This window comes from Elephantulus edwardii, unplaced genomic scaffold (assembly GCF_000299155.1).
Source record: "Elephantulus edwardii isolate Elephantulus edwardi_28Jun2011 unplaced genomic scaffold, EleEdw1.0 scaffold00010, whole genome shotgun sequence".
Classification (NCBI taxonomy): domain Eukaryota; kingdom Metazoa; phylum Chordata; class Mammalia; order Macroscelidea; family Macroscelididae; genus Elephantulus; species Elephantulus edwardii.
In genome coordinates this window covers 10,131,619-10,158,357 of record NW_006399760.1, presented here as the reverse complement: position 1 = coordinate 10,158,357, position 26,739 = coordinate 10,131,619, and the positions used below count along the sequence as shown (strand labels likewise).

The window sequence follows — 26,739 nt, the reverse complement described above, 5'->3', positions numbered from 1 at the left end:
ACTCAAAATCTTTCTGAGAGGCAGAAAATGGTCATGTCAATATCTACAGAGTAGAGAAGTATGACATGTAGATTAAAATTCTGGCTTACATAATGAGAGTAGACCTCTCTGTGAAGTTGACACTACGTGAAATGTATTTCAGTAGAAGGATCAGGGAGTGCAAAGATCCTAATGTGCCCAGGGAAATCAAAGTGCCTGAAGATCAATGGGCTGGAATGTGATGGGCAAGACAGAATAACAAAATAGAAAGTCTGACAACTTTTGGTGACCAGAGTACATAGTGCTTTGAAGGTCCTGCCAAGCATTTGGCTTTTCCTCGTAATAAAATGGCAAACTAGTTGCATCATTTTGTGCATGTTTGTAAGAGAGACCATACTTGACTGGGTGAAATTATGGAAGAATTAGGGAAAAAAAAACAAAGAAGGGGGTCATAGAAGAACTGGTTGGTGAGACGCTTAGGATAGGGGTTGATTATACCACAGCCTGTGAGAATATCGGGATATGCGAGCAGAGTCAGGGGATAAAGAGAGGCTAGAACATTTTTTGCAACTATCCCAGTGATGTTGTCAACCCAAGAAAGTGAAACGAACCAGAAGGCTGCAGTGTCAAAGCTAAGGCTGCAAACTTTAAATTTTATTAGACTCTCTAGATGCAATGATCCCAGTAATAGGCTATGAAAACCGGCCATTTAATTCTGCCACTAGAGGAATGGGTCAAGATTATTGTTGTCCACCGAGTGCAGAGGGACAATTCTACATTGAGTTCTCAGAGAATTTTAAAGCATGCCTGTCATGTACAGGAGAGATGTCCAGGAAGCTGGCTCATGAAGGCTCACTGCCTGAACGCTCAACTTGACGTCTATGGCTTTGAAAAAGTGACATCTTAAGGACTTGAATGGAAGTAGTGCAAGTAAAAGAAAAGTTTTAAAGAAAAGCAAAAAATACAAGCACCACATTTTCTAATGGTGCCGAAGTCTAGCCACTCAATTAACTTCAAAGACACAGCCCAATTTTAAATCTGAATCACCTTCCAGTTTCACTTATAAAGGACTTCTCATGAAACCAAATTAAGTAGATGGAGGTCCAGTTGTTTATTGTCTAGCACTAAACCATTTCTACAATAAGGCACCTGGGCAAGCCATTTGGCTCTAGTCAACCTCCCCCCCCCACCCCGGCCACTTTAATTATGAATATAATTAGAATGAGTTAAGAGACAGCCTTGGCACCAGCCATAAAATTTCTAGTTTGCAAGAAAAATACACACACACGCACACACACACACACACACAAAGCAATTAAAAAACAACATCAATACTACCACCACCACAGCAACAAAAAAATCTCTCTAGATCTGTGAGAATGTTAGCCTCCAGTGGAAACTTTGGGAGAAGGGGAAATCCTTTGGAAATCTACTTTTATTTGAATTTCGAATGGTGCAACAGAAGGTATTTTTATAGTACATTATTTTTACATCTCTGGTTTCTGTGTGGTGACCCTTTAAGCTCTGTCTTTTCCTTTTTCTGGGCTTAAAGCAATTTGTCACTCTCCTGTGTTAATGGTTAGCAATCTTCTTTAGTCTAGTAACTTGCAAGCTCTGTTTCTTTTCTCCCAAAGAGTGTCATCACAGAGTCGATGATGCATCAGAAATAGCTTGACCAAAGGGCAAGATCAAGTTAAAAGTAACGAAAATATTTGCAAATATACATTTTTTTTTCTAGTTCCATGCTGAAAATATACTCGAAAGGCAAAATAACATGATAACTACAGAGAAAACCATGAGGGCAGGTAGGAGATACTTTCTGTCACAAGGCAATGCCTTTTACTTTAATAATCTTTAAATGAAGATGATGTGACTGATTGGCAAATATATAGGAGTAGAGTTGGATTTAAAAAGAGGCATGAAATACAGTACCTTTTTAAGCTAATACTTTGCATTCTAATAGTGTTCAATCTCATGCGGTCAGCTTCTTACAACTTATTTTACTGCTAATCAGTGTTGACAACTGAGTATAGACAATATGCTGTCTTCAAATACTTGTGTGACTATGGCCTTTAAGTTGAAGATTTGTCCATTTGTGTGTAACATTATTATTATTTTAATCTCAATTTGGCACTAGTTTGCACAACCACTAAATATGTGTGTAAGTGCGCGCGCGCGCGCGCGCTCACACACACACACACAACCACCCCCAGATTTCTGAGGCTTTAATTTAAACCTTATCAGAGACTGCCTTTATTTTCTCCCTCAGAGAAGCTGGTGAGTTCGGGCTGCCAGCCTTTCAGTTAACCTACTGAGCCAACCTTTAAGCTACTCTAACTTAACTTACTATGTCCCTGGTGGGACAGGGTTTACTCTTCTCCTTGGCAGCCTATATTTCAAGTGTAGTGACATAAAGTTAACAACTGGAGCTCTGGCAGCATTGTCCAAATGGAGTTGCACAGTAGCCCAAAAGTTGTAACTCCCTGGTTATTTGAATCCACCAGTCAGTCCAAGGGAGAAAGACGGACAATACTTTGCCATGTGATTTGTTGTAGTTGTTGTTGTTATGTGCCGTAGAATTGCTTGTGAGTCATAGTGACCCTATGTACAACAGCCCTAAAACCTACTCTATTCCTTGCCAAACTGTCTCTGACATGCTTTTCCCCATTATCCCAGTGTCTAAATCAATCCATCTCATTGAGTGTCTTCCTCTCCTGCGCTGTCCCTCCAAACTCCCAAGCATGACATCCCTTTCCAAGGACTGATCCCACCTTGCAACATGTCCAAAGTATATCAGACAGAGCTTCAGAATCCTTGCCTCCAAGGAGCATCCTGGCTTCACCTTCTCCAAGATGAACTTATTTGTTCTTCTAGCAGTCCATGGTATATTCAGTACTTTTCTCCAGCATCAAAGCTCAAAGGTATCAACTCTCTTTCTATCATCCCTAGTCATTGTCCAGCTCTCTGAATAATAGCAAGTAATGGCAAAGACCATGGCCTGCATCAAGCACACCTTAGTCTCCAGACTGACATCGTTGTTCCTCAGTACCTTGGAGAGGTTTCTGACAGCAGACTTTCCCAGTGCAATTTGTCTTTTAATTTTTTGGCTGCTGGTACCAAAAGTGTTGATTTAGGGTCTCCAAAACCCACTGGAAGATCAGTTATGACTTGGTTCCAACTGAATGACAGTGAGTGAGTGTGTTATTAATAAAATATTATGTAATACTTATAATAAGGGGATGAAAATGAATAAAGCAAAGCTATTTCCCAAGTCACATATATTCATAACAAAATAAGGAATATTCGTAAGTATAGTCTGCACTTGGTCATGTGATCATAGATGTAATTTATGATCCTTCTTCTACTACAATACTGTCTTCCCTTTGTTTTGTGTAAACATCTCTGCTGGTCATGTACTTTACCTGGTGTAGTGGACTATATCTTCAGTCTGGGCTATTACTAGCCATCTCTGCATTGGGCTTTTGTAGTTTTCCACTTGCTTTATTTATAAAGCTTGGTTGTGCTAAGTGATGTTTTATGGAATAGATCTCCTACTATCTATTCCAGACATACTCTTCTTCTCTTCCACTGGATAGTAGCAGTTGCACTGCCAACCAACAGGCATATGGTTTAAATCTTCCCCCTGCTTTGTAAGATAAATATGAGCAGTCTCCTGCCATATAACTTACTGCCTATGAAAACTTACTTGATGGTCATATACAAATCACTTCATTTGTTGGTATTTAATAACAATCCTCTTGGTAGGCTAAGATTAATCTTCCCAACCAGGAGCATAGTTGAACCATATGGTAATTTGACAAATAATGATTATAATTATATGTTGAGAACTACATGGAATATTGCTTTTTGGAAAGAAGTCATACTTTTGTCCAAAAATGACAAATTTGGAAATTTAAAACAAGTACAAACCTACAAACTCTAATATTAACATCAAAGAGTTGAGAGGAAGGAGGTGGCCAAAATTAAATGATCAGAAAAACCTTGAATAAATGAGCTTTGTTCAGAGTTGCATCAAATTAACAAGCCAACTTTTCACAATTAATAGGTAGCACATCCCGTGAGTGAATGCATGAGGCCATTTCTCTGTCCTTTCTTCTTCACCAAAATCATCACAATTCACATGACTGTTTGGAGTTGAAAGGAGGCAGATGAAAAGGAATATATTAAAAGCACTTTTGATGTGGAGGTGGAATGAGTGTTGTGGTATAAGAAGAAGGAAACTGTATTGTGTTGGAATAAAAACGGTTCCTCAAAAGTGTTCACACGCTCTTTTGTGTCCTCTGTGGTGTAGACTCTTACTCTCCATGGCAAAAAAGACTTTGCAGATGTAATGAAGTAACTGACTGAGGCTGGAGGAGATGGTCCTGGATTGTCTGCATGAATCTAGCACATCACAAAGGTCATCAAACATGCAAGAGGGAGACAGAAGACAGAGAGAGAGATGCAACTATGGAAGATGTTGGAGTCATGTAATATGAGAAACACTCTACCAGTCACTGCTATTTTTGGAAATTTTGAAACAGACCAGAAACTAAACTTCTGGATACTTGGAAAGATAAAAAGACAGAGCTGCCCCTAGGAGTTTCCAGAAGGAAAAAAACTCTGACAACATATTGATTTAGACCATAGTCAGACTTCAGGCCTACTCAAAACCTAACTGCCATGAAGTCAATTCTGATTCACAGTGACTCTCCATCAGGGTTCTGAAGTAGAAAATCTCAATGGCAGGAGGCATTCCGTCTTTTTCCCACAGAGTGGTTGATGGATTTGATATGCCAGAGATATGACCTTTTGATTAACTGTGCCATGTGCTGTGTGTATGCCACCGAATCTCCATTCTGACCTTCAGAACTATAAAAGAGTACATTAGTGATGTTTTAAGTAACTGAGTTTGAAGTAAATTTTTGTGGCAGCAATAGGAAACCAAAACATGTTTATGTAGGAAACGAGGGACTCTCACTCAGAAAACAGATACAAATTCTTATCTGAAAGCTGTGGAGTAATACAATTATTTGTTGCTGGCAAGACGATTCCAACTCAAAGCCTCGTGTCTCCATGGACAGAGAAGCTCTGTGCTACAGGCCTCTCAAGCTGGGACCTTTTGGAAGCAGAACAATCTTAAGAGGACTGCAGGATGAATTTGAACCACTAGCCTTCCAATTTAAGCAAGGGGCGCTTACCCAATAATTCATGTAAGGGGGCATATTTGTGCTTACGTACTCATCTGTAGTGCCAAATGTCACATTTTTTTTTCACCTCATCAAGGACTCTGTTTCTTGGATGGCTAACATCTGTCTCTCTCTCCCCTCACAGCACTTTCTCTCAGAGGCAAATTCTCTTTTCAAATTTACAAAGATGGTGTATCCAATAATCAAGGAACACATAGAATCATTTGTGCTTACTACTGATCTGTAGGGAACTATCCCAGCCTAGTGGTAAGGAATTGTGCTGCTAACTCAAACGTGCGTAGTTTGAACCCCCCAACTGTTTTTTGACAGAAAAGTGAACAATCTCTTTCCATGTGATTTACAACCTCTGAAAAACCGACTCAAGGATACATAACAACAACAATAGCAACTAATTTGAAATAAACCCTACAGTAAATTAAACTTATTAGTAAGTCTACACTTACCTTGTTCAATGGATCATCACCCTTTCACTTAAACATCTACTTTGCCTAGGAACCAACAAGCTGTCCTAGAAACAAGAAAGCTAGGAAGATCTCTTGGGAAGAAAAGAATATGTCAAAACCACCTCATTACTTTTGAGTCAGAACCAGTTCATAGCTGAAACTCCAGTAGCTTTTCAGAGGTTGTAAATTACATGGAAGGAGATTGCCTATCTTTCTCTCACAGAGCCACTGGTGGATTCAAACCACCTACCTTTGGGTTGGTAACACAACTCCCTACTGATTGGGCCACGAGAGCTCCTTTAGTAAACAGTAAAGATGTTGAAAAAAGAAGATGGAAGACAATGAAAAAGAAAACCAAATAAACTAGAAAAGAACAAAATTTTAAAAACCTACACAGAAAAACAAAAACAGACAAATATAGCAAGAGTTTAAGAAAGTTTTGGATTGTAATAAAATGTATCCTGTTAGATCTTTTGAAGAAATATTCTTTGAGGAGATTGGGATTAGGACAACAAATTATAGCAAAAGAATTTGCATAAACATTTGTATAGGCAGTGAAAATTAAGTACAAAATCATAATACTGCAAATGTTAATGGCTGCCTATTGATTTTCTAATTAGATAAATTACTGGAGACTTACAATGGTCATTAAAATAGAAAAAGGGTCATTTTAAAAAGTCTGCTGTGGAAAAATTATGAAAGGTGAAGAAATGGTACTAGTGTTTCAAATACCATCAGGGTCACTCAGGGTTGCATCGGTTTCTGTGGAGCTTTTGGAATGAGACACATTAGGATGAAAGGTCTGATATTTTACCTCCAAAAATTCATCAGTGATAACCAACAGTTGATTGTCTTAACCAAGAGATGATTGTCCTATACAGTGTCGGAAGATAAGCCCCTTAGATCGAAAGACACCACATAATAGCTATGACATCATGACTGCCAGTCATGAGGATGGTGCAGGGACAGGTGATGTTTCATTCTGCTGTATACAAGTGGACATGAGGTAGAGCCAACTCCATGCAGCTAACACTAACACCAGCAACAAAGGAAAGAGAAGGTCCTGGTGAACGATCATAGAACTGGAAATAGGTTAAGTAAATTTATTGTAAAAAAGGACCAAACTTACTAGTCTGGTAGACAATGGTAAATTCGTCATAATTATGCCTCTTAGATACCCTTTAAACTTGGAATTGACCTCTTGTGGCTCAACTTTCAACTGAGCAACAGATAAAACTAAATAGTTAACAACAATATTATTGTTGTTTTTATGTGCTGTTGAGTTGCTTGCAACTCATAATGACCGTATATCCAACAGCCTTGAAACCTGATCTATCTTGTGCCAACTTTATTGTCTCTGACACACCTATCCCCAATACCCTGGTAGCTTTATCAATCCATCTCATCAATGGTTTCACTCTCTTTCCAAGCATGATGTCCTTCTCCAAGAACCAGTCCCTCCTTATAACATTCCCAAAGTATGTAAAAAAAAGCCTCAGAATCCTTGCCTCCAAGGAATAGCCTGGCTTCACCCTGTCTAGGATGAACCTGTTTGTTTTCTTAGCACCTTTCTTCAACACCACAGCTCACAAGCATCAATTCTCTTACTATCATTCCTAGTCATTGTCCAGCTTTCTGATGCATAGCAAGCAATTGTGAAGACTATGGCCTGGATCAGGCACACTTTAGTCTCTAGACTGTCATCTTTGCTTGTCAGTACTCTGGAGAGGTACCTGACAGCCAACTTTCCCGATGCAATTCGTCTCTTGATTTCCTGGCTGCTGGTACCAAGACTGTTGATTGTGGAACTGAGCAAACTAAAGCTGTGCTGACAATTGGCCCACTGGTGAGAATATTTGATTTCTTGATGTTGAGCTTCAATTTATATTGAAGGCTGCAGTCCTTGATTTTCTACAGCAAGTGCTTCAGGTTCTCCTCAGTTTCAGCAAACAGGGTTGTGTCATCTGCATAATGCAGATTGTTAATAGGTCTCTCTCAGACCCTGATGCCACATTTCTTTCATAGAGCCCAGCCTCCTGGATAATATGTTTGGCATATAGATTGAAAAGGTATGGAGACAGGATACATCCCTGATATACGCTCTTCCGAATTTTGAACCATGCAGTATCTCCTTGCTCTGTTCTGATGACTGCCTTGTGGTCCAAGTTATAGGTTTCACATAAGTACAATCTAATGTTCTGGGATTCCCATTCTCCTCAGAGTCAGCCACAGTTTGTTGTGATCACATAGTCAACAACAATATTGGGGAGGTATGTAATCTTTAGAACAACTAACCCATAGCAAGCCCAAAGGGCAGCATTTGCCCAGGGGTCAAGCTTAGAGGGCAGAAAAGACCTGAAAGATGGACAAATGGAACCAGTAAACATTTGCAGTGGGGAGATTGTGGTTTCCTTTTGGAGACTGCAATCAATGACATGAAGCAAAATGTGTATGAATTGTTGAATAGAAAACCTACCTGCTATATAAACATTCACCCAAATAACAATAAAAAATTAGGAAAAGAAAGTAGAACACAATGGGAATGTTTACACTTTTAGGGGTTAGAATATGGATGTCTCCATTTCTAATATTTCAAATGAACAAATAAAAAACAGAACAAACAAAAAATTCCTCAACCACTTATAAATAAAGCATATTACTTAACTTTACAAAGGTAATAAACAGAAGAGTGAAGAATAATGTGTGATTACTAAATATTGGAAGGAGTGGAAAAGTATGAATTCAGAATATTTTACAAGATTGGTACATCAAGTAGTTAGAAGCGGTATCAAGAATTATGAGAGTAAACACGAATGGAGCTAGCCATTGAAGTTGTAAGTAAATATGGTTGCCTCCTCCTAGGAGTAGTCCTGAGACGGAGGTGTCATCTACCACCTTCTGTTATGTTCTGTATGATTTTGTTTGTTACCTGTGCATGTTACATATATACTGTGATACAAGCTCAAATACTTAAAAACAAAAACACCCCCCAAAAACCTCCAAAACAAAAACCACAAAAAAATCCCACTCCAAATAAATGTTCAATCCAAAATACTTATTCACATGAAATAGGAAAATAGAATTATGTTATTTTGAAGTGAGGTAATTTCAAAAGAAGAAGAGAGAGAAAATGGCAATAGAAATACTGTCAGCTTTCCATATGTATGGATTTCATTCACATCAGGAGATGCAACCAACTTTGGCTGATTGAGAAACTCTGGGGAAGAGGGAAGAGAACACAGTTAAGTGATCAAAGCAGTCCCCTCAAAGCTAAGATGGATCTCGAAGTAACATTTATATTGTACTTGGCAGTATAAGTAATCTGGAGATGATTTAGAGTATACAGGAAGATGTGTGGAAGTTCTGTGCAAATACCCTGCCATTTTATATAAGTGACTTGACCATTCACAGAATTTCACATCCAATGAGAGTCCTGGAATTAATTTATAAAGGTACCAAGAGATTACAACAATAAAGAGGGGCTAAGGACAATGTTAAAACATTGATGCTTTAGATATCTAGTTAGTAAATGTGGAAACATATCCACTTTTGGAAAGTTGTACTTCATTTCTTAACTAAAATGTCTTTTCTTTTTAAATAAAATTTTAGTTTAATTGTAATTGTGGTTGTATTGTTGGGTTTTTTTTTTTTTTAAAAGTCAAACACTTAGTTTTATATACTTAAACCATTCCATTGAATTACTTTCAATGCATAGAGTAGGTTTCTGAGGCTACATATTGTAACAGGAGGAGACTGTCCACCTTTATCCCTTTGAATGCCTGGTGGATTCAACCACAGGAGACTCCTGGCTTGTAGGTTAACAGCACAATATGTTCGGGGCTACACCAACAGAGAAGTTTCTGGTATTCTATAATATAGTCTAAGGCAGGCTAGGGCACTCTGGTAGTCTAGTGGTAAAGAATTGTGTGGGCATAAGGTTGGAATCCACCTGCTGTTACAGGAGAGAAAGACAGGCTATCTCCTTCAGTGTGATTTACAACCTCTAAAAACCCACTGGAAAGTCAACTATGAGTCAGTTCCAACTTAAGGATATGTAACAAGAAGATAGGATAATATAGCAGACAGATATTTGGTAACAGATAGTTAGTTATTCCTCAAGCAAAATGTCTTTTAGCTAAATAATCCCAGAAAGGGAATTTAGGGTAATGGGAAAGTGTTACCATTTTAGATTTTGGAGTTGAACATTTTGAGCTGCATAAAGTTGGAAAATATTTTGAATCTTTCTTGCACTTCTGAAAAATAATTTATTGAGCACCTAATATAACATAAGGAAAAGTGTATCTTCTTTCTCACGATAGTTATGGGAACTAGAAATTATTTTCCACATTAACTTTCTGCTTCTCTAATATCTCCTACTTTGTTATTTTGAGGATTAAATGATATCACTTTCAGAAATATCAGTGACCTTTTCTCCTTTCTTTCTCTTTATCAGGGCCCTTGAGAAAAAATGTAGACTTAAAAACAGGAGAGGTGCTATCTCTTTCCTCTTTTTTTTTTTTTTAAATCTGTAGAGTTACCAGAGTGAAAAAGGATTGGAATAGAGGTAAATTTGGTACATTCTCAAGGATTTAGATGTACTGGAAATGCCTAGACCCCCTGCAGGCCTCTAGCCGCAAGATTGCATCACCTATCATAAAACTCTATAGTTCTGTTTTTCTACCAAGTTCACATTCTCAGTACTAATAATGGCTTCAGCACAAGTCATTTCCAGAGAATTAAGTCCCTGCAGTCAGTGGGTTAAATCCACAGGCAATAACCTGCAGGTGACCCAGTTGCATTGACCTCGAGTATGGAATTTCAGATCAATAGCTGTAGTACTTGGATTCTGAAATATAAAACAATCTCTAGTGTTTTTGTTACCCCAATGAGCATTATCAGACAGGGAATCACTATGGCAATGGCAGGCTTTTGTAATATTAATGTTTGTTTTTGGTCCAAAAAGAAACTATTTTAAAAAGTGAATGCCTTCTGTTCATTCTTCTTGGAATATCTAACTATGACTTTCTAACATATAATGAGAACTAACAGTAATTCAAACAGCACAAGAGGTTATTAATTACTTGTATGTGAAATAACATAACCTCTTTAGAAGTAGAACATTCTAGAGAGGCACAATATCCCTTTTCGTCTGAAAGGGTAACAATTTGGGGCCAAATGAAAATGTTAAACCTTCACAAACTGAGCTTGAGTGTGCAGAAAGAGAAAAGGGAAGTAACTTGGACACTACATCAACAGTGCCACTGACTTCGATGGTCCTTTGTTCAGGTATAACAAAAAAGGAAACAAACCTGGAATCTACTTCAAGTATTTACATCAACAAACAGAATGAATATGAGGCAGAAAACACAAATGATGAAGTTGAAGAGTGAGGTAACTGAGAAATTAGCCACAGCAGGAAGCCAAGGCTGGAGCAGTAAAAGGAGGAGCATCCCCATCACTAGGTGGAACAGGAAACCACAATGGGCCTACAGCTGACTGCATGATCCTCAGGCCTATGGAGAAGCCAAGAAGCTGGCTGGAGACTGGTGAGTGGAGAGGGCTAGGGGAGGAACCAATAAACCCTTTGGCTTTTCTTCCTACTACTCTACCATCCTCCTCCCCAGCAATGGCTTCTACTAGCTGCACCCCACAAACTTGCTAAAAACTTGGTAAACAAAGAGTCAACCCTGCTCTGTGCATTTCTTTTTAAAAATTTTTAAAAATTATTACTATTATTCATTTTAATGAAGGTTTACAGAGACTTTGGATTTCCATCCATTCATTGTTGCACTTTTCTCCCTGTCCACCCCTCCCCACCTGTTTGCTCTTCTCTTTGAAAGGTAAAAGAAAAATTGTTTCATTGTTATTCAATCCCTGCCCCCCGCCCCAAATCCACTCCACTATGCAGCCTTCATTCTGGACTCCTGTCATGACAATAATACCTAATCATATATCCCTTTTAAACAGTTCTCTCCCTCACCTGTTTCAAAGCATTATACATAATTTACGTTTCTACAGCGTAGAAAGGAGGGAGGGTGGTGCTCTGTGTGCAGGATAGCCCAGGTTGAGAGGGTGTAGGCATCTTTTCTGTTCCTGTGAATTGACTTTGCCTGTTGGTTGGTATTATTTATTTAAAACCAAGAACTGATAAATGGTATCTTAAACTGAATGTACTGTACAAGGTGCAATGTGAGAAAAGAACAAAACAAAGGGAACAAGAAAAAAGGAAAGAAAGAACTCATCACTGTTGACTTTGTTCTTACTCATTGCAATGCCTTGGATGTTAGCTCAGAATTATACTCCATGGGGTTTTCAATAACTCTAATCTCTTGAGAGCAGATCACCAGACCTTTCCTCAGAAATAGCTCAGACACGAAAGCTCTGATGAATCCCAGCACACCTTTGGGATGGTATATGAATGTCCTTATAGTATTGAATTTTTTGTCTAGTTAGCATCCAAAAGAATAAAGGAACTTTTACTTTTCCATTCTGTTGTCAAGAAACTATATGACCATTCTACCTTCTCTTAAAGGTATTTAAATATGAATTACCTCCTGGAACTAGGCTTACCCCAAATTAGAAAACAAGAACTAATTTCAAAGTTATACTCAAAAGCCAAGTGTTAGTAAATGCATCTCTGTCCAGCATCACAAAAAATTTATCAGTCATGTTACCTGTCCATTTTCCATGCTAAAAATGAGTAAGTTTTGTGCAAAGGGAAATCAGGCAAGAGGCAGATAAAACTCTCTGCTTTCTGTACAGTTTGTCTATAAGCCTACAGTTGCTCTATAAAGAAACTGTCCTATTAAACAAACACAATAACGTTTTACTAGCCTCAGTGGTAAGGCAATACTGAGGAATTTGATTCTCTTTTTAAAAATGAAGGCAAATACTCTGGTATCTCCTATTTTAGATTACTTTCACGAACAAAGCCCACCTAGAAAAGCAGACTAACATTTGTATAGGATCTTAATTTCTAAAGGACTTTCCCAGTAACTATGAAACTCATTCTCATCATAATTCATTTTATTAATGTTGGCAAAGTCTAGCTAATAGCCAGCAGTCACTGCACCAAGCTGTCTGCTTTGACTTTGCCCTATTTAGTCCTGGCCATGCCTGTGTGTCTCAGATTCTGTGCGATTTGGGTAAACATAACCAGGAGATGGAACTCCTTTTTAGGAAAATCCAAAGGACATATCATCAACTAAGTGTTTAAGGTCCTACCTTTCACATTTATACAGCAAAGGGGAATGCTTGCCTAATACCTTTTCAATCATGTACACTTAAAAAAACTTAATGATACTGTTTCCATGTTGGGCAATCCGGTCACATAATATTGCTCTGTTAACCAGAAGTCTGCAAGTCTCCAGACATTCAAACGCATCAGCAACTGCAGGAGAAAGATGGACAATCTCCTCCTGTTAAGATTTACAGCTTTGGAACTCTGACGGAGGGTCACTCTGAGTTCAATCTACTTGATGTCAGTAAGGGAATGAGTTTTCATATTATAAACCCCAGATCAGCCCCTGAATACAAGTGCATCCCCAGATGTGAAAGAATTACTTCTCACAAATGTGGATGCCGTTATGTGAAAACTGTTGTGAATACTTTACATGTACACAGTCAAAGGACAGGGCCTTAAATAGGAGTCACCACAGTTTCCTACCAGAACACTAAGTATGAGAAACCCCCATGGTAGCATCTTCTAAGACAGTATGAGACTAGTGGTTGTGAAAATTCGTGTTTATTTCTTCTTCATTTCTCCTTTTAACGGAAATGAAGAGACTCTGGGAACTATAAAGCATTCTTCTTGAGAAGCTCAGGACTAGGGAAATGAACAGTCATGACAAGGGACAGGAGCTCTGGCCCCACCTCTGACTCCAGCCTTGTGCGTTGTTACTACGTGAAGCAACAAGGCCACAATCTGGAATTGCGATCAGGCAATAAGAGAGAAACCTGGGAGAATTAACTCTCTGTTATTTCCCCTGGTGTCTCTTTGTCAGAGCTTTACATGAAATGATGACTTTCCTGAAATGAAAGCCAGAATGTAAGTGTATGTTGAGGGACCACTCTCCAGCATGGTTTCCTTAAATCCCACCAATGGGACACAGCACACATAGTCACCCATGTTCAGATCTCCTGCACAGAACATTTTTTTTCTTGGAGATTTTTCTCCCTTGCACTTTAATTAAACTCCTGCCAGGCTTGCAAGCTTTCTTATTTTACCTTTCTTCCCCCCTCCCCTCCATTAAATCAGCTTATTTGCTAGGAAACTTTTCCCAAGCTGTCAACCTTAGATATTAATGTTTAGAAATCTAAAAGTAGCTATTCCTCCAAGGATCAATAGCTGAAGCGTTCTTCTTGTATTTTGGAAATATTTATTTGTTATTTATTTACTTCTTCATGCTTATTTAAATGTGTATATATATATTTCTATGGGTAAGAAAATAATAGCACAGGACGCATCACAGAGTGTGACTATTGGTATAATAGATATAACCCAATGCCCTTCGAAGCATGGAGGCAGAAACTTACTTAATTCATATTTCTCATGAGCAAACTGTTTACTAGTGTTAGTGAGTGCTGGGGAGGTGAGCCTATAAAATGTGAAGTCTCAGTATAGGATTCAGCAAGTCATTAATGAAATGTCTTTAATTCATTTAGGCAAGACCCCTCTGTATTCAAATTCATTGCCGTTCAACGAGTACAAGTACAAAGATTGGGGAATGACCTCTCAAGGCATATTCAGAGGAAGGTTATTTTCTATGGCGGAGATGTTTTAAAAACTAGGCTACCTTTGTTTTCTATGATTTTTTAAAACTCAGATAATATTGCAGTGTCACAAATAACCATAAGCCATCAAAATCAGACGCTAGAACGAGAGATATGGAGCACTGGGGCTATTGTCTGCTTTCCGTGATTACTATTATCATCATTGTTCCTATTGACTTAATAATTCCGCAGTGCCAGGCTAGCCCACCAACTGCTCCTGTATGCGAGGTACTTACTGATCGCCTCCACAAACCGCTCAAAGAAGCTGTAAGGGAAGAGCGGTTCAGGCAGCTCCCGGAAAAACATCTTCAGTGCTCCGGTGACAACGTGGATGTCCTCCCACTGGCTGTCGTCCAAATTCAGCTTCTCTTCTGGGAAAACACGAGGAGAAATGGAACAACTGGTTTTAATGAAACAATTACAAGACACTAATTATTATGTTAATGTTTGCCTACTATCATCAGCAACCGTTAACAGCCTTCTGCACCTAGAGGTTTGGTGCTGTGCACGTTTTTGTTTTTCCCCCCCCTCTCCTTCTTCTCCTTTTTTTTTCTGTAGGAAAGGAACATTTTCAATGGAATACCATCTGTAGGAATGCAGCTGACACAAAAACAAGAGACACAAAGAGACAGTGCCATTGACACAGTGTGTCAGACACATTTATTCCCATAATGCATCAGTATGAAAATTAGCACCACAGCTCAACATGATGCAAAGCTATTTGGTTTTGGGGCTGAAGGGCTAAGAGTTGCCAATGATGGCCGGCTCAAGGGACGGGCCTAAAGGCCTTGCTCAGCCAACAGGAGACATATGCTAAACACGGCAATAGAAAATGAGTTATTGCTTTACATGTGTTAGCCTTGCTATGTACAAGGGAATAATGGGTAACACTATTTCTGGGTGGGTTTTTTTCCCCCTGAATATAAAGTCAGCAAGGAATAGAATACGGAGTGAGAAAGGATATTAATTCCTTCTTACTGCTTCCAAAATATCTTTTATTTTATTTTTATTTATTTATTTATTTATTTTTTAGTTTTCATCTCAGCAAGGAAATTTTGCCCAGAAACAATATTAGACAGACCCCTGTTGGCCTACGTGGGCTATGCAAAGCTGTCAGAAATGATAACACACTGAACTCAAACCACAAGTGCTTCCCAAGTCCTTTAGAGACAACAGAAACGCCTTTTTGGGAAACCTGAGCAAGAGGGGACATTTGGATATTAAAGTGTCTGCAGAAGTGGACTTTTTGGTAGAAATAAGATGATACTGGTACATTGTTTTCTTCCTTTCACCCCCAACATATAAGTCTGACATCATTCTTACTCAAGAAGATGTTTCAGGCTCTGGGAGTGGCATCCTTCATGCAGAATTAGAAGGATGCAAGGCACAGAGAGGCGCTGCTGCTGAGCCATAGGGTTTGTATTTATAAACATGCAACATAGAAGAGATTTTCTGTCCTGTGCTGATAGAAAACATGAGTGAATCATGTTAGAAAACCTGAAGAGTTGATTCACACAGCCAGGATCCTGACAAGATTTTAGCAGGTATTTAGGGACCAGAGATTTCTGTTACCACTGTTGTGGGCTCCCATTCACATGCCTCTTGGGTCAGGTTTGTGAAAGTAGAGATGCATTTTGCATTATAAAAATTAGGAAAAACTGAAAATTGCCACTGTAAAGTCTCTCTGCATGGACTGTCTCACCAGTGCCATTCTTGTCTATTAAGGAATATTAGCTGAAAAGTTTATCAGATCTTTTATTCTAAATAGAATGATTACTGCTGGTTCGAGTTATATGTCTGTTCCTCCTCAACAGAATGCCTGCAAGAGAAGGGATGGAGGTGAGTGTGTTTATTTTGTATGGGCTATCTCGTTCCCCTCTTTCAGTCTTCATTTCTCCCTCAATCGGAGTACAGTAATATGATCCACAACAAAATCAGCAGAAGAGACCTCCTTTCTGCCCTGCAATCATTTTTGATTGATTGTATTTCAACAATTAGTCTTTTATTTGGCTACACACTATTGAAATAGGCCGACAGCATCTTAGCAGGCCAGCTTTAAACAGTCAACTGTTAACAATAGCATCAAAAAGGGAAACCTGATGGGGTTTACTGTCACTTTAAAGAACAGGGTTTTCACATTGTTGAAATCTGTCAGATATTTTGAAATGTCCCTCTCACTATGGTGCCACACCCCCTGCGTGCCCTTATAATAAAATTGGTTTTACTCCTGATTAAATCATTTTCTCCCTACCCACTACCATACTTCTCATAATGGACCTGTGCACGCTACAGCTGGTGTTCTTCCCATGGTACCAATTCTTACTTTATCTTTTAAGCACTTTGCTGCTAAGATCTCATGCAGAGTGCTTATGTTTTGTTAAGAGCTTCATTCTTAGAGAAATAGCTTAACACATGTTCTAAAAATGTTGTACAACTTATTGCTTAAAACACATTTAGAAAATGTATAAGTAGTGGAGTTTTGGCATTGAACTTTAAGTGGAAACCTAAACACTTACACACACAGACACAGACACACACACATACACACACACACACACAGAGATGTATAACTATTGCTATTAAACAATCATCAGAAACATTCTCTGCAAAATGTCTTCCATTAGATTTCTTTTCTGCCAGTTTTGGAGTATATGTTCAAGACTGCCAAAGGAAAAGTATTGTTGTTGCTAGGTGCTGTTGAGTCACGTATGACTTACAGCAACCTTTGAACAACAAATTTGAACCCTGTCCTATCCCAGCCTATGTCTTTGACACCCTTAAAAGGGGATGATTTTATATTGAGCCAGGAAATAACAGCAACAGCAACAAATAATTTCTTAGTCAAAAGCAAATGCCACTGGCACCACCCACTATCCTATAAAAGTCATTCATTTAAAGTGATGTTGACAATGGCATGTAATATTATAGGTATATGTATGTACTCATACATACATTTACAGGTGATATAAGTTCATAATGGTTTATCTGGCATTATCACCAACTTTGTTGCAGAAACAATGTTTCCACTACAGATACTTATGTAGTTTTCATTAAATAAAATATTTTGTTGTCCTTGAAGAAGGAGTATAAATACATACTATGGTACTTTGGAAGGATCTTTTAAAACATATTACCTATTGTATTTTGAAGTTTTTAAAAATTGGCCAAAACTAAGATTCCTTGCAAACCAGAGGGCTTAAAAGCATAAGGATACCATTGTCCTAAACCTATTGTTATGCCCACATTTGAAAATCTCAGGAATGAAGCCAGTTACTAAGATGAACTAACCTTGAGTCTATGCTAGTGTTAACAGCCATTATTATGAACATTTGTATTATTTGGTAGGATTTCTGACTAGACTGCTGGCAGTTACTATGTCTTATACTTCACCATTGCTCTATAGAGCAGAATTCTCAACTGTGTCACTATTAACATTTGATATTAGCAACTACTGATAATATTTTGCTGTAGGACTGTCCTGTGCACTGTAGGATGTATGGTGGCATCCCTGGTCTCAACCACTAGGTGCTAGTAGCACTCCCTAGTGGTGATAATAAAAAATGTCTCCAAAAAGTTACCAGAACATCCCAGAGAGCAATATGGCCCCAGCTGAGAATCACTGCAATGGAGCCTATAAATGTTGATTTATGAAGTGTTTCTTAATGGAACAGGTAATTAGAAAGTTAAATGCTCACATGCTTAAATTTCCTTAGTATGAATTTAAAAGATGGTAATATTATTGTCAAATCAAAAGCTTTTAGAGAAAGGGATTCAAGTAACTACAATGTAAAAGCACTTTACAATAAATACAACAACCCAACTAAATAGTGTTTACTCTGCGTTAAGGATAGTGTTATGCACTTTATATTTATTACTTCTTTTAATCCTTTCAACAAGCCTGGAGGGTAAACACCTCTGTTTTTATCATCTCGTCTACAAGTATAAATTGTGAAGCATAGAAAGATTAAGTAACTTTCTCATGACTGACAAATGATGGAACCAGATAAAAGTCAAGATAAACCCTCACTCAAAACCACCATGTTTAAATTTAATCTCTGTTGGCAGAAGAAAGGCACATTAAACAATAATTACAAATGGTAGTAGATTGACTATCACTTCAAAGATAGCAATTCTTGTATTTTATCTCTAAATGTCATATACTAGGCTATTTTTTTTTAACCTGTAAACTGACTCTGGTCTCTCATGATTACTCATTTATAGAATGAAGAGATGGTTTAATAAATAAACATAAAACAAATTGGCAATAAAATAAACTATGTTAGCAAAAGGTCAGGAGTTGTAGCAAACGGGAAGATAATAGTGGGGTATGGAAAGAATTTAGAAAAGACATTTATGTCAGGGCTGGCTTGGGTATCAATCCAGTGCCTACCAATTTGTTTATTGATTGGTATTAATAAAGATAGCTACAAAGATCTTAGATGGTATGAAATGGAAAATATTCGCTACAAACGATTAAATACAGATTATGTTTAGAGAATAAGGAAACAATCAAATCTAAGGTTGCCTTGTGATGCTCATTTTTGAAAGGTCTTTTATGTGCTTCATTTAATTACTGGAAATTTAACGATAGAAAATGAGAAGAAACTATGTTTGTGGAAAAAGACAATTATTAGCCACATTTTTTCTTCAAAAGGAAAACTGAAAAATGTATGTCCCATAACCACACAAGGTCAATAGTACTTTTCAAGGAAAACAAAACAAACAAACATGTAAATATCAACAGTGGTCTTATCTCTTTGATGATTGCTGTAACTCAAAGATGCAATGAAGATTTGCCTTCCACTGAGGTCAAACTGCTTGAACTCAGTGAAATATGTCATTTAGAATATTCTTGCTGATAAGTGATGCCCTCAGAGTAGAATGGTACCGTGAGAGTAAACAAGTAACCTCTGTATGCAATAATAAACAAATGCATTTCCCTTGTGATTTTTTCCTACAGCATTTTAAAAGCCTCTTTCCAACTTTCATTTTATTGTCATATTAAAAGAAGAGGAAGATACCCTAAGTTTCTAAAGATATAGAAAGGATAGCTCAGATTTTATTAATACAGCCACAAGAACTGATTACATCATGAAATTCTTCTGGTGAATTTGCTTCTACTGCAGAAGACCATTTGGAAACCTTATCTAAAAGACCTGCTGGGTAACATGAAAGTCACACCATGAATAAAAAGACTGTCAGAGGGACTATCGATCAAAAATTAATAATTTGTTTGACCATAAAAATAAACCAGAAGATTAGACATTAAAGTGAGTAAAATGGTACCGTTTATCTATAGGGATGTAGCCAATTTGGGTCTCAAGCTTAAAAGAACATATCACAAGCAAGTTGATTTAATCACATGACTAGTTCAACTTTCCTGTTTTTTGTTGTGTTGGCTTCTTGAAGTTACAGCTCAATCTGATTTCTGTTAGATTATAGGATGGGTTTGAGGGTGTGTGGGAAAAAGAAACCTAACAAGAAACAAATAAATTAATTTCTATTGAGTTGGAACAGACTCACAGCTGATCCTCCATTGGTTTCTGAGTTTATAAATGACCTGGGAAGAGATTGTTCATTTTTCTCATGGGGAGCAGAACAGCTGGTAGATTCAAATCCCCAGAGAGCTATGCCCTTTGGGTTAGCAGAGGAGTTTCCTATGTAGACACCAGAGCTCCTTTTGCAAATTCTCAAATGTGGGTTTGTAACCCTGTGCCCAAAGCTGACTCAGTTCATGTTACACTATCTAAAGCCTCTAACACATTGACTTTAATGGGATACTTTGTGGGAGACATTTTGTCTTAGAAAATTCAGACAACTCGCCAGTTTGTTCACTTAATTTTTCACTGACCATATGTTGATGATAGAAACTATATATGAGGCACTGTAATATGTTCTTTTCAAACCTAAAATTGCTAAAGCTATTTTATAAGGAGAGGGCTTTTCCAGGAACTCATAAATGTGTACTCCTAGTGAGAATCAAGGAAACTCTGGTGGCCTGGTAGAAAGAAGTAGCATTGCAATCCCAAAAGGATGCAGATTAAATCCACCAGTCACTTCACAGGAGGAAGATGGACTATCTCTTGTCGTAAGATTTATTGCTTTTGAAAACCCACTGGAGGGTCAGCTATGAGTGAGTTCCAGCTGGATGATGCACAACATGAAAGAGAATGTAAAGGTTTAAGAATTAAGGGAATCTCACATTGTACTTCTATTCTCTATAATGATAATCTATCATATTCTATCTGTGTTTCTGAGGCTAAGCAGGGACAAATTCAGAAAACAAGTAACTCATCCCAAATGTTTGCTTTATGCCCAAAGGCTTTAGACTTAGAAAGATTTCATGTTCTTGGATTGCATCTAAACATTTCATTAAAATAAATTCTCTGACATACTGGTAAACTATGGTAGACAACACAAATTCCGATTTAGTAAATTTTAGATGGATAAGAAGAATTATCTAGAGATGTTGTTGAGATGTTGTTGCTAAGTGTTGTTGAGTTGTAGATGACTCATAGCAACCCTATGAACGAAAGACCTGAACACTTGTATAACTTTCATCATTTCTTCAAGTTCATAGAGTTTCTGGAGGCAAGCTATTTTGGAAGTGGATGCCACTCCTGCTTCCAAGCTTGTTTTAATCAGGGAGCTCCACCAAACACTCTCCACCATGGGTAACCATTATCACATTTGACAGATCAGTGACACAAGTGTTTAGCTTCACAGCAACCACAAGTTACCTCTGTACAGCAAATGGACAGATCAGTGCTATACCACTTAGAAGACTGTTTGACCAAAAGCAATTGAAACCTAGAGACAAGGTTTGTATTATCAGAGAAAAGGTTTGAAGCTGGAATTATTCAAATGGTTGCTGCTTATTCAGGCTCAACTGAACTACTGGAAATGATTTATTCTGTAAACTCACAGGGAATCCTACAGTGTAGCAGATAAAAAATAAAACAAGATTGCCTTTCCTTAATCATTCTTTCTGCCCTCCCCCAATACTACTTCTAAAGTAGAGACATTTCATTGTTGCTATAGCCTGTGAATATTTAACACTTTCTTGGGAAAATACCCAAATTCAATAGATTATCTACGAAGTATCTGTCTATCTAAAGGAGTTAAAAAGTTATTTTTAACAGGAAACTTTGTATTCCCAAAGTAACTAGATTTATTCTTTATAAATTATCATAATAACTTGTAGGAAACTATTAGACAGCTTACCACCTGGAAACAGTCACTTTGCTTATGAGAAGAGATGATTGGGCCTATGCATAAAATAGGGAGTTCTAGTGGCCCTATTAGTGTTCATAAGGTGCTGTGGTGCTAACTCAAAGGTGGCACCTCACTGGTGGTTCAAATCCAGCAGCTTTCAGGAGAAAGATAGGCAAACTCCTCCAGTGCAAATTAATAGCCTCTGAAAGCCCATGAGAGGGGGAAGCTGTGAGTTTCATTCTGGTTTAACAGCAAGGAGTGAGTGAATGTGTAAAATGCATTATTTTGCTACCTGGTCCTCGAAAATTGAAATTTTGTTTGGTTTACTTAAGTAGAAGAAAGGGAGGAAGCAAGGAAATAATAACTTTCTTAGATTCCAACTATTTCCATTGGAATAATTTGGCATGTTTATTTGCTTGTTTTGATGTACTATATGTTGTGTGTACATTATTAGAAATCACTTAAGGAAGCCAAAGTGAGCAAATTATTTCCTAGCTTAAAACAACATCACTTAGTTACTCTCTTTGAAGCAACTAGAACAAGCTATCTACTACATCCAGTTTAGGAACTGAGTCAGGAAAGAGAATTCTACTTATTATTTCTCCTCAGATTTCATTTCAGTGTAAATAATAGCATAATAAATAGGTACAACTGAAACTTGTGAAGAAAGCACCACAGATGGAAAGAATAACAAATGTGCCATTACTCTGTGTATTTTTAATTTATAACAGCATAACATAAAACATCTTCCCATCATCATAACTACGTGCATAATGCCACCTTATAAAATGATGTTATTGACATTATGCTTCTCACCAGGCTTCTCGTATTTTGTCTAGGCATCTGACTCTAACAACAACAACAATAAGCAGCTAATTTTTCTTTAAGTTAGCATCATAAATTAAAAAAAAATATGTATTTCAGAGTACCAAGACATGCTCCTTTAATTTCTTTCTTACTCAGAGCTGCCAACACTGGTCTTATTCCTATTCAGTCAAAGAAAGAACTTTTGTACTCTAACAGACACTACACACAATGGTTCATTTTACTTGACCATCTTTCCCAAAAAAAGATTCTGAATTTCCTTGAATTCCATGGTTGATTTCATACATTACATTCAAAGGGTAGAGAATCTGTAGGATTACATTTCAACAAAGCCATTTTTGAAAGCTGGCTTCACATTGGCTCTGGATCTCAACACTGATACTTATTTCCTCCAAGTTATATTACATTTGTAAATATCAAGCAGAAGGTCAGGTCCGAACATATCTCATTATGAAATCCAGGAAACAAACATAACTAAGTCTTATGAATGCCTATACAAAAATAACATATTCAAATATGTACACATATGTAGAGATTTCTGAATATTCTGATTTCTTTCTAATCATATGAGAACTATTCTCTCCCGCCAAAATTTGTGAGAAAAAAGTGAGATAATACATGCAGAGAAGTGTTATTACCTTATTAAAAAATTAAAATTAGGAATTCTCTTTTCCAGTCTGACTTTAGTAAGCATTTCCAGGATTTAAGATAACTAACTTATTTTGTTTTCTCCGTACTATTTTATTGGTATATGTAGGGTTAAAAGCAAATAACATTTAGCAAGAAAAGGACTTGGATATTTTCCTAATTTAAGAAGTTTTCTGTCTAGAAATATCCTTTTAAGAAAGTGGAAATAAAAGGTAAACAAAATTGGTAGATTAACGCCATGCTATTCTAATTTATTGAAACCATTTTATTCTGGGATAAGACATCTGTTAGTTGTCAATTAAGGATAACCAAAATGAAGAGAAGATTTCTACAAATTATTGAGAACAATTTTTAAACCTAAATTAGCCTGATTAGTTTAACTCATTCAAGCATTTAAAATTTTCCACTTCATGTCACAAGAAAGTTAGGGCTTTAAAAAGGTACGAGAAATAAGAAATAGATGTCTCATAAATTTTATAACTATTTCATAATCTTAGAAATGATAGCCAAATATATTGGCATTAGTTTCTTTTTTATGACCACAGGATAAGTTTGGTCTCTTGATTTCACATATACATAATTTTCCAAGCCCACACCAACTATGTAGAACATTCTATGAACACAGTTATTATCAGTAGTTTTTCTTTCCTTTTCATGAATGAGAGTTTAGAATTTTATATTTTTCTTTTTCAGCCTCAAAAGGCAACCTGCCTACCTGAATCTAGCTTTAATGATATGAAGCATCACATGGCTCTTATGTCATTTTCTACCACAACTTTGGAAAACCACAACTCATACAAATAATTCACAATGCTTTTTATTTCTATTACAAAGAAGCTATAACTGATAAATATAGGCTGATTGATATGATTAAAACACTTAAAAATAATACCGGTAAACAAAGCTACTCCTGTTATGTTGGAACCCACCCTTCAGCAGTTTTAAATTGTAAGGGAGGACATTACTCATCTTTCTCTCACAAAGTAGCTGAAGGATTCAAGCAGTCAGAGAGGCATGGCCTTTTGGGTAGCAGTGGAATTCTCTATGGCCTGCACCTCCAGAGACCCTTTATGTTGTTGTTGTTAGGTGTCAAAGTGAAGAAATGGATTTATAACAATTCTATGGACAACAGATCTGAACCTTGTCCTATCTGATATGCTTAAGTACATTATTACAGCTACTGTGCCAATCCATCTTTTCAAAGTCTGTTGTTGTTTGTTGTTATATGCTGTAGAGTTGACTGTGACTCACAGTGACCGTACACACAATAGCTCTGAACCTTGTCCGATCCTGAGCCAGTCTCACTATCTGTAACACACCTGTCACCAGTATCCCAGTTATTGTCTCAGTCTATCTCATCTGGGGTCTTTCTCTCTTGAGCTGTTCTTCCACGCTACCCAACATGATGTCCTTCTCTAAGGACAGATCCTTCCTGGCAACATGCCCAAAATATGTGAGACAGAGTTTCAAAATTCTTGTCTTCAAGGAACAACCTGGCTTCACCCGCTCCGGGATAGACCTGTTCGTTCTCACGGTAGTCCAAAATTTTTTTCTAGTACCACTATTGTTGTAATGTAGCATCAATTCACTTATAACTCATAGTTACCTTATGTACAACACAGCTCTGAACCCTACTCAATCTTGAGCCTACCTCATTGTCTCTGACATACCTACCCCCCAACAACACTAGTCACTGGGTCCATCCATCTCATCGAAGTTCTTTCTCTCTTGTGCTGGCCCTCCACCCTCCCAAGCATAATACCCTTCTCCAAGGAGTGGTCCTTCCTTGCAACATGCCCAAAGTATGTCAGAAGTTCAGAATTTTTACCTCCAAGGAGAAGCCTGGTTACATTCCAGGACAAACTTGTTTGTTCTACTAGCAGTCCACGGTATATTCATTACTCTTTTTCAGCACCACAACTCAAAAACATCGATTTTTCTTCTGTCATCCTTAGTCATTGTCCAGCTCTCTGATGCATAGTAAGTAACTGTGAAGACCATGGTCTGGATCAGGCACACCATGGTCTCCAAACTGACATTGTTAGTCTTCAGTACTCTGAAGAGGTCCCTGACAGCAGACTTTCCCAGTGTAATTTTTTTTTTTTTTATTTCCTAGATGCTGGCACCAAGAGTGTTGGTTGTGGAGCTGAGCAAACTGAAGCTGTTAACAATCTCAATCTCTTCACCATCTATCATGATGCTGTCAATTGGCTCAGTGGTGAGAATCTTTATTTTCTTGATGTTGAGCTTCAATTTGTATTGAAGACTATAGTCTGTGCCCTTCTGCAGCAAATGCCTAAGGTCCTCCTCAGTTTCAGCTGGCAAGATTGTGTCATCTGCCTAATGCAGGTTGTTGATGAGTCTTCCTCCAGTCTTGATGCCACATTCCTCCTCGTAGAGCCCAGCCTCCTGGATGATCTGTTCCACATATAGACTGAAAAGGTGTAGAGATAGGATGTATCCCTAGCACACACCTTTCTTGATTTTGAACCATGCCATGTTTCCTTGCTCTATTCTGATGACTGCCTACGAGTTTCATATAAGCATGATCAAGGGTCTGTGAATCTCACTCTTTTAAGAGTTATCCACACAGATTGTTGTGGTCCACACAGATAGACTTTCCTCTGGTACTCTCTGCTTTCAGTCAAGATTCATCTAACATTAGCTATAATATCCAAAGTGTCATAGCCTCTTCTAAACTCAGGCTGCACATTTGGCAATTCTCTGTTGATGTGTTGTTCTAGTCATTTTTTGAAAATTTTTAACAGGATCTTACTTGTATGTGATATTAATGATATTGTTTAATAATTTCCACACTCTATTGGGTCACCTTTTTCTAGAATGGGAACAGATACGGATCTCTTCCAGTCAGTTGGCCCGGTAGATTTCTGGAGTCCTGATTATTAAACCTCTGATTATTAGAAAGTAGATAGTAATTTTTGTTTCTGTTTAGAAAATTGTATTTTTTAAAAATTAAATGTGTTCTATGTTTACACAATTTACATTTGAATATAAAAAGTGTGTCTCTTTGCAAAAATCTTCTTTTTAATTTGTCTACACATTCCCAGTCACTTTTCCTATGAAAATTCAATATTATCATTTTTTTGTGTATTTCATAAATATTTTATATACATATAAGCCATATGTTCCAGCATAATTTTTAAAAACATAAAACAGAAATACAATATATGTGGTGCTCTTCTTAATTTTTTCTTACTTGGTAATATACCTTGGAGATTATTCTTTAGCAGAATACAAACAACTGCCTCATACTTTTTTCTCTATTTGTATTTGCTTATTTGTAGTTTATAACTATGCATTCCTTCCTTTTATACATCTACCATCACTTACTTAATGAATCATAAATTGTCAAACACTTTATATTGTGATAAAATACTTTTGTACGTAGATCACTTTATGCCTGTGAGTGTATTTGATAGGTGCCATCAAGTTGGAACTGATTCATAGTTGACTCTTCATTGGGTTTTCAGAAGCAGTAAATGACAGAGGAAGAGACTGCTTATCTTTCTCTTGTGGAACAGCTGGTGGATTTAAATCATAAGCCTTTGCATTGGCAGTGCAACTTCTTACCATTATGTGTAAATATATAGCTATGTTGTTGTTGTTATGTGCCGTCGAGTCGCCTG

General features: G+C 37.4%; 1 protein-coding gene across 2 annotated transcripts in view; it reads right to left on the bottom strand.

Moving 5' to 3' along the window:
- ARHGAP15 (Rho GTPase activating protein 15) overlaps nucleotides 1–26,739 on the bottom strand; it is a 948,827-nt gene that overhangs the window by 180,715 nt on the left and 741,373 nt on the right. For both annotated transcript variants that reach the window (XM_006880749.1, XM_006880750.1), the window contains one exon: nucleotides 14,641–14,775. In XM_006880749.1, the coding sequence (XP_006880811.1) occupies nucleotides 14,641–14,775 (135 nt within the window). The remainder of the gene's footprint in view (nucleotides 1–14,640; nucleotides 14,776–26,739) is intronic.